Source organism: Nicotiana tabacum, chromosome 23 (genome assembly GCF_000715075.1).
Source record: "Nicotiana tabacum cultivar K326 chromosome 23, ASM71507v2, whole genome shotgun sequence".
NCBI classification, from domain to species: domain Eukaryota; kingdom Viridiplantae; phylum Streptophyta; class Magnoliopsida; order Solanales; family Solanaceae; genus Nicotiana; species Nicotiana tabacum.
Genome location: NC_134102.1, coordinates 15,320,681 through 15,331,739, shown reverse-complemented (window position 1 = coordinate 15,331,739; position 11,059 = coordinate 15,320,681). Strand labels below are relative to the sequence as shown.

At 39.8% G+C, this 11,059-nt stretch overlaps 1 protein-coding gene across 1 annotated transcript; it reads left to right on the top strand.

The window, feature by feature from the left end:
* Window positions 1–4,327: 4,327 nt before the first annotated feature.
* Window positions 4,328–10,544, top strand: LOC107821185 (uncharacterized). Its single transcript, XM_075245444.1, has 4 exons — window positions 4,328–5,890; window positions 7,674–8,245; window positions 8,380–8,599; window positions 9,115–10,544. Exons 1-4 carry the CDS (start codon window positions 4,667–4,669, stop codon window positions 10,468–10,470), a joined length of 3,372 nt encoding a protein of 1,123 aa, XP_075101545.1. The 5' UTR covers window positions 4,328–4,666; the 3' UTR covers window positions 10,471–10,544.
* Window positions 10,545–11,059: the final 515 nt, after the last annotated feature.

Genomic DNA, 11,059 nt, shown 5'->3' with positions numbered 1-11,059 from the left:
AGGGGACTAAGTTTCTTTCCAAGTTGTCTCCCTCTCCCGCTGAAATCCTAGATCTGGTTCACTATCGGAGCCTGAAAATCCCGGTAAGCTCCATTTTATTATCTGGGTTTTGCTCAAACTCGGATTTTTGTTATCTAGATTTTGCTCAAAATCGAATTTTTTGTTATCTGGTTTGTGCTCAAAATTGAATTTTCTCTTCTGGGTTTTGCTCAAAATCGAATTTTGTTATCTTGGTTTTGCTCAAAATCGAATTGTGGTATTTGGGTTTTGCTCAAAATTGAATTTTGGTATTTGGGCTTTGCTCAAAATCGAATTTTGATATTAGGGTTTTTGCCCAAAATCATTTTTTTTCTTCAGGTATAGTAGCTTTTTAAAATATTTTCTCACTTGTTTTCCTTTTGTTCATTCCAGATTTGATTTATTTTTCCCTTTTTACATATATTTTTAATGTTTCATTGTGTTAGTGTGAAGATCTGTCTCTGATATTTATGTTAGTTTTATGTTTATGTTTTGGTGTAAATGTGTGCTATATATTGTGTTCTATTGTTAAAATAATTTTTTTAAAGCTTTTTGTTGTTATAATATTTTTGTTTCAATATCAATTTTGTGCCTGTTTTATGTTAGTTTATTAAAGTTTGACTTTTCAGGCTTCATTTAACTTTTTGCTGATATTTTGAAAAAAAAAAGGAGTTTTATAGTTTACTTGTTGTTCTGGAAATAACACTTTATGCACCAGTTACCTGTATTACTTTCCGGTGACCCTTCTGGTTTTGCTTTTTCCGGCGACCCTTCTGGTTTTGTTTTTTCCGGCAACCCCCGCTCCATCTTCTCCTTCCTCTCTCTCTCTTTCCCTTTCTCTCTCCCCCTCCCTTGTGTGTGTGTGGGTGCATCTGTTTCTTTGGACAGGTGCAGCATCTTCCCGGCGAGGACAGACTATTTTCCGGTGTGTTCAGATTGCCGGCAAGTTTCGTAAATTCCGGCGACTTCCGAACAGCTTTCCGGTGGGACACAGCAGGACTTGCCAGTGCTCTTGAGCAAATCCGGCACGCTTCAGGAAAACTTGCTCCGGGTTCTTTCGTTCTATATCTGGTACTCGTGGTATCGGTATTTTTATTGTATTATTTCTGCTCGCGGGAGTTGGTACCTCCCGTTTTCCAGTTTCCCTTTGTTGTGTGAGTTAAATTGCTGACATCTTACCTCGTGCTAGTTTATTTACCGTATTAGTATGCCTGTTGTTGCAACTTATATTCTTCTAGTTTGGTCTGTTGCCTTGTATGATAATGATTCCCCTTACTCTGCCGTAGGTAGAGTGGCTGTGGTCTGGGATGGTCGAGTGAGGTCATGTCCTCGGGGGGAACGGGGGTGGGGCGGGAGGTAGGGCAGGGTTTAGGGAGTGGGGATGGAGGCAAGGGAGGTAAAGGGAACAAGGGTGTATGTAGGTTGAGAATTGGGTCATGAAACGTAGGTACATTGACGGGTAAATCTATAGAGTTGGTGAAGATCCTCCAGAAGAGGAGGGTCAATATAGCGTATGTCCATGAGACAAGGTGGGTAGGGTCGAGGGCGAGGGACGTGGATAGGTATAAACTTTGGTACTCAGGAGTCCAGAAAGGTAAGAATGGAGTGGGCATCTTGGTGGATAGGGAACTTAGAGAGTCTGTGGTTGAGGTTAGACGAGTGAATGATAGATTGATGACTATGCGCTGTATGTGGGCCTAGATGAGGAGGTTAAACGGTGCTTCTCGGAAGGGTAAGATGAAATTGTGCGCCAGGTTTCGCCTGCTGAGAAACTATTCATATGAGGGTATTTCAATGGGCATATTGGGTCGACCGCAGGTGGTTATGGCGAGGTGCATGGAGGCTTCGATTTTGGGGAGAGGAACAGAGGAGGTACATCGTTGTTGGACTTCGCTAAGGCTTTTGGGTTGGTGATTGCGAACTCTAGCTTTCGGAAGAGGGAGGGGCATTTGGTTACTTTTCAAAATGTGGTGGCGAAGACCCATATTGACTATCTTCTCCTTAGGAGGTGTGATAGAGGGTTGTGCAAGGATTGCAATGTGATTTCGGGTGAGATACTCGCGACGCAGCATAGGCTCTTGGTGATGGACGTTGGTATTATGTTAAAGAGGAGGAAAAGGTCTACTCGAGGAAGACCGAGAATCAGGTGGGGAGCCTTAACTAAGGAAAAAGCCCAAGCGTTGAAGGGGCGGTTGTCGGCTATGGGAGCTTGGAGGAGCAGTGATGACGCGAGCACTATATGGTCAGCGAAAACAGACTGTATTAGGGAGGCTCCGAGAGAGGTGTTAGGGGTCTCGACGGACATCTCTAGTGGGCACAAATGAGACTGGTGGTGGAATGAAGTGACCCAAGGTAAAGTGGAAGCAAAGAAGGCGGCGTACCTGAAGTTAGTGGGGAGCATAGGTGAGGATGAGAGGCGAGTGTGCATGGAGAGGTATAAGGCAGCTAGGAAGGAGGCTAAGCTGGCGGTCACAGAGGCTAAGACTGCGGCTTATGGTCGTATGTACGAGGAATTGGGGGAAAAAGGCGGGGAGAAGAAGTTATTATGGCTGGCCAAGTTGAGAGAGAGGAAGGCTCAGGATTTGGACCAAGTGAGATGCATCAAGGACGAAGATGGTAGAGTTTTGATGGAAGATGCCGAGATTAGGAGGAGATGGCAGGCTTACTTTCATAAACTTCTGAATGAAGAAGGGGATCGGGATATTGTACTAGGCGAATTGGAGCATTCCGAGAGTCACCGTGACTTTGGGTACTGCAGGCGTATCGAGGTTGAGGAGGTCGTGGGAGCTATGCGTAAGATGAGTAGGGGCAGAGCGACCAGGCCAGATGAGATTCCGGTGGAATTTTGGAAGTGTGTGGGGAGAGCAGGTTTGGAGTGGTTGACTGTTGTGGTGATACTAATATTTACTAATATTGTCTCCCTTTGCTTTGCATCTTTCTTCTGGATTTCATTGTGTTCCTATTTATCCTATGATTGTTGTTGTGATACTAATATTGTCTCCCCTTTTTGTCCTTTTGTCTTTTTGTTTTTGAGCCTAGGGTCTTTCGGAAACAGCCTCTCTACTCCTTCGGGGTAAGGGTAAGGTCTGCGTACACACTATCCTCCCCAGACCCCATTAGTGGAATTTTACTGGGTTATTGATGTTGTTGTTTATTTTTTAATTAAAAAAAATTCCCAATTCCCATTTTTCTTCTTTTAACAAAAATAATAATTCCCCACTTTCCTTTACTTTTATTTTTTAATTTCTCACTTTTTTTACTTTACTCTTTTTCTATTTTCCACTTATTTTACTTTTTTTTAATTTAAAATTTCTACTTTTTTTTTTAAAATTTTAGCTACCTTTACTTTTATTTTTTAATTCCAACTTCTTTTACTTTTTAATTTTTTAAATTTCCACATTCTTTTACTTTTATTTTTTTTAATTTTCCACTTTCTTTTACTTTTTTTAAAAAACAATTTTCACCTACTTTTACTTTTACTTTTTTTATTCCATACTTTTAATTTTCTTATTATTTTATTCCCATCCGAAAATTAAAAAATATATTTATTTTTTTTCGTTTTTTAAAATTTATTTTATTTTAAAATAAAGATATAAATATAAAAATATTACTAATAATAATAATTTGACCTTTTAAATTATTTTTAATTCTTACTCTATATTAAAAAAATGTAACAAAGCTAAAAATATATATATTAAATTTCTAAAAATATTTACATTGTAGAAGGTGATAAAAATTTAAATATAGTCAAAAATTAGGTGCTCACAACTGCCACTCTTTGCTTGGATAGTAAAAAATTAGGTGCTTACAATTTGTATAAATGCAATCGGAGCAAGTTCAAATGCATGAAGAACATATTTACCGAAAGAAGCAATAGCGGATCCACAAGAAGTTTTGTGAGTACCCATTGCCTTTGATCAAACTTAATAGATTTACATAGGTAATTATAATTTTTTTAAGATAAGTATTGAGTGAGCACCCATTACTAAATTTATTTTTCCTCTTTTTTCGATATTTTTACCCGTAAGTACCCATTATTTTAAAATTTTGGATCCACCACTAAAAAAAAGTATGATCACCTCAATAAGATATCATGATGCCTTCGTTGTCATAAACGTATTATGATACTAGTGCGATTATATAACTTTTTGATATTTGTGGTTTTTAAATAAATCATACTAATATTTATATGGCTATAATATTTTTTTTATTAAGGGTAAAATAATTTAAAATTTAAAATTATTCTATAGTATAAAATATATCTATTGTTTTGGAATTATATAATAAAAATAATGTAACATAAAATGAGGGGGAGGGCTACTATGCGAAAGACCAATAGCTCAAGTGAAGTGGTTTAAAAGCCGTTTTGATTAAAAAACTTGTCAAATCCAGCCTTATATAGTTGATCTTATCGGTGTCACAAACGGTTCGATCATTGAATCAGCCAATCAAATTCGAGAATAAAAGATCCAACGGTCCTTAGAGTCTCAAACACGTCAACTCAATTTTACACACTGTCACTCGTAACTCAGTAATCGGAAACTCGTAACGCAGATCATTCAATCAGCTAAACCCTTAGCAGATCACACACGAAAACTCAGTGCAAAATCTCTGTTACAATCGCCGGCCGGAAGATCGGACGACGAAAATGTTGCCGCCGGAGCTCCATCCGCGGACGTTCCGTCCGTACATCTCCGCTTCAACTAGTGCTCCGTCTCTCCCCACCTCCTTCGACGGCATTTACAGTCCCGAACGAAACCCTAACGGTGGTAGCAGCAGCAGCTCCCTGAACAGTAGATCTCTACGAAGCTCTCGATTCTCGCCGTCGGCGTTCGTTCACAACGCTCGAATCGCTGTCGCGTTAGTTCCTTGCGCTGCTTTCCTTCTTGACCTTGGCGGCACTCCCGTCGTCGCTACGCTCACATTAGGTCTCATGATAGCTTACATCCTCGATTCACTCAATTTCAAGTCCGGTTCGTTTTTCGCCGTATGGTTTTCACTCATCGCCTCTCAATTTGCTTTCTTCTTCAGCTCATCACTGTTCGGAACTTTCAATTCGATCATTCTCGGCCTATCCGCTGTATCAGTTTGTAGTTTAGCGAATTTCTTAATCGGTGTGTGGGTATCGCTTCAGTTCAAGTGGATTCAAATTGAATATCCAACGATTGTGCTTGCTCTCGAGCGGCTATTGTTCGCTTGTTGTCCGATTATTGCTTCTACAGTTTTTACCTGGGCAACTGTCTCTGCAGTTGGTATGGTTAATGCTGCTTATTATCTTATGGTGTTTAACTGCATTTTCTATTGGCTTTTTTCGGTGCCTCGTTTATCGTCGTTTAAACTGAAGCAAGAAGTGAGTTACCACGGTGGTAGGGTTCCAGATGAAAATTTTATCCTTGGGCAGCTTGAGAGTTGTGTGCATACGTTGAATCTCTTGTTTTTCCCTCTTTTGTTTCATATTGCATCGCATTACTCGGTTATATTTGTCTCTGCGGCTTCTATTTGTGATCTGTTTCTGCTTTTCTTCATTCCTTTCTTGTTTCAACTGTATGCCTCGACGAGAGGGGGGTTATGGTGGGTGACGAAGAATGAGCATCAGTTGCAGAGCATTCGCGTGGTGAATGGAGCTATTGCTTTGTTTGTTGTTGTCATTTGTTTGGAGGTTAGGGTTGTGTTCCATTCGTTTGGACGATACATTCAAGTGCCACCGCCGTTGAATTACCTGCTTGTCACTATAACTATGCTGGGAGGGGCAGCTGCAGCTGGTGCTTATGCTCTTGGTATGGTTTCTGATGCTTTTAGCTCACTAGGATTCACTGCTTCAGCTGTCATTGTAAGTTCTGCTGGAGCGATCGTGGTGGGGTTTCCTGTTCTGGTATGTATTGGCATGTTTTTGATCTTCTTAAATTTACTTTTCTGTTATTCTTTCCATTTCCATGCTGCGCTTTTGTTATTTGACCTTTTCTATTATTGACTAGTGAAGTTAGCTTGCATTTACCCCTTTCAACATGGTGAACCCATTGTAGTTTCAGAAAATTGTTTGTTGAAGGACCCGGTACCTGTGCTGGTGGGAAAGCAGGTAGCCTGTGGAATAGTCGAGGTGCACACAAGCTAGGTTGGATACCACCTGTCACCAAAAAAAGAATCACTTTGCCTTAATCTAAAGCTAATTTGGTTGTTGACAATAAATTCTTAAACTTTGCTAACTTTGAGAAAATGATACGTAATGTGAGATAAACATGAAATATCCAAAGAAATTCAAGGGAAGATGTTTTTTTAATAGAGGTAAGTGAAGATGCTTAAAGAATGTATGTATAGAAGATTGGGTGTTGTTTGTAGAAAACCTTATATGTTTGTAAGTTTTTTATTTTTTGGTATAAAATAAGGTTATTCACGATAAGGTGGGTGTGGCCTCTATTGAGGACAAGATGTGGGAAGAGCGACTTAGGTGGTTTGGTCATGTGAGGAGGAGGAGCACAGACGTCCCGGTGAGGAGGTGTGAGAGGTTGACATTGCAGGGCCTACAGAGAGGTAGAGGTAAGCCAAAGAAGAGGTGATTAGGCAAGACATGGCGCAACTTCATCTGACCGAGGACATGACCCTTGATAGGAAGGTTTGGAGGTCGAGAATTAGGGTAGTAGAGTAGGTAGTGCAGAGTGTTCATAACATTAGTATTGGCACACGGTCTCGTTTTCTGTTGGTAGTAGGTTTTTATGACTAACCGTTGTTTTCTTTCATTGTTGATCACTTTATTGTCTTGTTGTTTTATTCTGCTTTTATATGGCTTTTTGATACTGTCCCTTTTTGCCTATATTTTCATCAATGTGGTATTTATAATATCCTGAGCCGAGGGTCTATTGAAAACAACCTCTCTATCCTCACAAGGTAGGGGTAAGGTCTGCGTACACACTACCCTCCCCAAATCCCACGGTGTGGGATAATACGGGGTATGTTGCTGTTGTTGTTGGTATACTTCCTGTATACGGGTGTTTTTGTGCCCAAATATGTTGATAATATTATTACTTCATAAAAAAAAAAAGGTTTTATGTGGCCTATGTCTTGGTCAATCCATAATGACCAGGATATTAAGGCTTGTGACTGCATTTGGTGTCTAGTTGCACTAGTGTTGTGAAACAGAATTGCAGCATTATTGGAGAGTCACTTGAGGGAAGTCATTCCTTTTCTTTTCTCCCCTAGAATTGCGGCGCTGTGGCATATCCGCTGTGCATTTAAAACCAAATTGATGAATGTTAAGTGAAACCAAAAAATTTTATTTTAAAAAAAAGGAAAACCTCCAGTTCACTGATTAGTGGCAGATACAACTCTATGGCAGTACTGGATATAATTGAACCCAATGTTAATTCTGTGAGCTTGAAATGAAAAGGTAAGCAAAAATTTTGGCGAATTATTGTTGCATATCCTTGTGGTGCCGTGAAAGAAAATTAAATCTATTTTCCTTGTGGAATCTTTGCCATTAAATATTAAAAATGGATATTCGAAAAATTTAACACATTGAAACAGCATAAAGCTTGAATGTGTCGGAGAAGCTCTCAGGCATTAGACCACATTTTAGTGCTCCATACATTTGATTTTGTTTAACCAATGAAAAACTAAAAAGAATATTTGACATATGTCAATGATCTTTTTTCAATATGCAGTTTGTTCCACTCCCAGCAGTAGCAGGATTTTATTTGGCTCGTTTCTTCGCGAGGAAGAGTATCTCGTCATACTTTGCTTTTGTTGTGCTTGGAAGCTTGATGGTTATATGGTTCGTAATGCACAATTACTGGGATCTAAACATTTGGATGTCGGGCATGCCTTTAAAATCCTTCTGCAAGCTCATTGTTGGTAGTGTTATCCTAGCAATGGCCATTCCTGGTTTAGCTATTCTCCCAGCGCAATTTCGCTTTCTGACCGAGATTGGTTTGATTGGCCATGCTTTGCTGCTATGCTATATTGAGAATTGTTTCTTTAGTTACTCTAGCGTTTACTATTATGGGTTGGAGGATGATGTGATGTACCCAAGTTATATGGTAGTCATAACTACTTTTGTTGGTTTGGCGGTTGTGAGGAGACTTTCCGTGGACAACCGCATTGGATCAAAGGCTGTTTGGATTCTAACTTGCCTATACTCCTCAAAGCTGGCTGTGCTTTTTATCACATCAAAGGGAGTTTTGTGGGTGTCAGCTATCCTCCTGCTGGCTGTTTCTCCTCCCCTGCTTCTTTACAGGTATCTCCCTGGTCCAGCTTGATGTTATCTGCAACACCCCCCCCCCCCCCACCAACCAAAAAAAAAAACGAAATTCACCAGCACTAAAAAGATTGGGTTCCTTCTTCCAGATTCCTAATTTGTTTATCTTGCAGGGATAAGTCAAGAACTGCCTCAAAAATGAAACCTTGGCAAGGTTATGCTCATGCTGCTGTTGTTGCTTTATCAGTTTGGTTCTGTCGTGAAACAGTATTTGAAGCTCTTCAATGGTGGCATGGTAGACCTCCTTCTGATGGTTTGCTTTTAGGCTCCTGCTTGCTCTTGACGGGATTGGCTTGCGTCCCGATTGTTGCACTTCACTTTTCACATGTTATGGTATTCCCCCCAACTTATTTGTTGTTGTATTTGATGCTTTCTTTTTAATAGAATTGTTGATGATTAGAACAGTGATTGTTAATAGATAAAATTTTTTACTCTAAAAGGAAATGTGCTAACATGTTGATTTTCTGTTCTGAACCCTCCTCTTAATGAGAAAGATAATTCATTTACTATAATTACAGATATCCAGAATAATTAAGTGTTTATACATCTGGGATTGGGATGGAATAATGTGAATCTTCAAATCAAGACTGTTTGCTTACGCGTATCCACTCTCTGTTAGTTTGCTACACCTTATTTGGGAAGTCTAGTTCATGTTATCTTTTGCTCTTAACTGTTCTTTAAACATTTCATGGTCATAGAATAGGGATACTTATATTACAAACGCGTGGAAGTGCAACATCCTGATAAGTATCTTCTTGTTTTGTGTAAAGAACCACTTTTCTGGTTGCTTTAGTTGGAGGGCTTGACTGGATGCAACTAATTAGGAGCTTTTTCTTTTTATCTTGCAGTCTGCAAAGAGATGCTTGGTGCTGGTGGTTGCAACAGGTTTGTTGTTTATCCTAATGCAGCCGCCAATCCCCTTGTCATGGACTTACCACTCGGACGTAATCAAAGCTGCTCGTCAATCTGCTGATGACATTTCTATTTATGGCTTCTTCGCATCAAAGTCTACGTGGCCCTCATGGTTGCTTATTGTTGCAATACTGCTCACCCTGGCATCTGTTACTTCCACCATCCCCATTAAATACGTCGTTGAATTGAGGACATTTTATGCCATTGCTATAGGCATTTCTCTTGGAATTTACATATCAGCAGAATATTTTCTCCAGGCTGCAATCCTCCACGTTCTCATTGTTGTCACCATGGTCTGTGCTTCAGTATTTGTTGTTTTCACTCACTTCCCATCTGCTTCAAGCACAAAGCTTCTGCCATGGGTATTTGCACTTCTTGTGGCTCTCTTTCCTGTGACATATTTATTGGAGGGCCAGGTCAGAATAAACAAAACCATCCTTGGAGATAGTGCAGTGCAGGATATGGGAGAAGAAGACAGCAAACTGGCAACCCTTCTGGCCGTTGAAGGTGCAAGGACTTCCCTTCTTGGCTTATATGCTGCAATCTTTATGCTTATTGCACTTGAAGTAAAGTTTGAGCTTGCTTCACTGATGCGAGAAAAGGTAGTAGATAGGGGTGGAGTTAGACACAGCCATTCAGGTCAAAGTAGCTCTACTACTACTGTTCCCCCAAGATTAAGGTTCATGCAGCAACGCAAAGCCTCTGCTGTTCCAAGCTTTACAATCAAGAGAATGGCTGCTGAGGGTGCCTGGATGCCTGCTGTTGGTAATGTTGCTACGATCATGTGCTTTGCTATATGCCTGATCTTGAATGTCAATCTCACTGGTGGCTCAAACCGTGCTATTTTCTTCTTGGCACCTATCCTGCTGCTGCTTAATCAGGATTCTGACTTTGTTGCGGGTTTTGGGGACAAGCAAAGGTACTTCCCCGTTGTAGTTGTTATCTCCTCCTACTTGGTGTTAACTACCCTGTATAGCATATGGGAAAATGTATGGCACGGGAATGCAGGGTGGGGATTAGATGTGGGAGGTCCAGATTGGTTTTTCGCAGTCAAGAATTTGGCACTTCTCATTCTAACATTCCCAAGCCACATCCTTTTTAATCGCTTCGTGTGGAGCTACACAAAACAGGCTGAATCTATGCCGTTGCTGACAATACCTCTTAATTTGCCATCAGTTTTGATGACGGACATTATCAAGGTTAAGATATTGGGACTCCTTGGAGTTATATATTCTTTAGCCCAGTATCTGATCTCTAGACAACAATATATTTCAGGATTGAAGTACATTTAGTCGAACACAAAAATTTTGTACTATATGTTTTAGCAATTTTCAAGTGAGGAATGAAATTAAAGATTTTCTTGCCATTGAAAATTGTTCTGTTATTTATGGATTTTATGTGCCCTTGGTTTCTCTATGTTGCTATGGTTACGAGTTTGACCTCGTACGTGATTAATCAGTTGATGGCGTTAGAGAAAATCTTATTCTTGTGTAGCTCTTAATGTCTGGTGAAAATCTTGGTATTCTTCTGAGTTTTAGTAACATACCTGAAAGTACTTCCTAATGTTGTGTAGGTTTTTCTTTCGGGTTTTGTAGAAGTGTGAAGTTGTTAGATTTCTTGTTCTTGTAGTTGATAGTGTGAAAGAAGAGAAGTATGTTGTTATTGTTATAGCGCAATTGTAGATCTTGGAAGGCAAAAATGAAAAATATTGAGTCGGATAAAGATCGTTTGGCATATTTATTTTAGTGAAAACTCCTTGAAACTTGTTCGTCTTGATTATGTTTGCTTTCATTTGAAGCAGAAAAGTATGTTGTTGTTGTTATAAGGCAAGCATATGCTTGCTCTCACATATAGTGCAGCTCGGTGCACAAGGCATTCTGT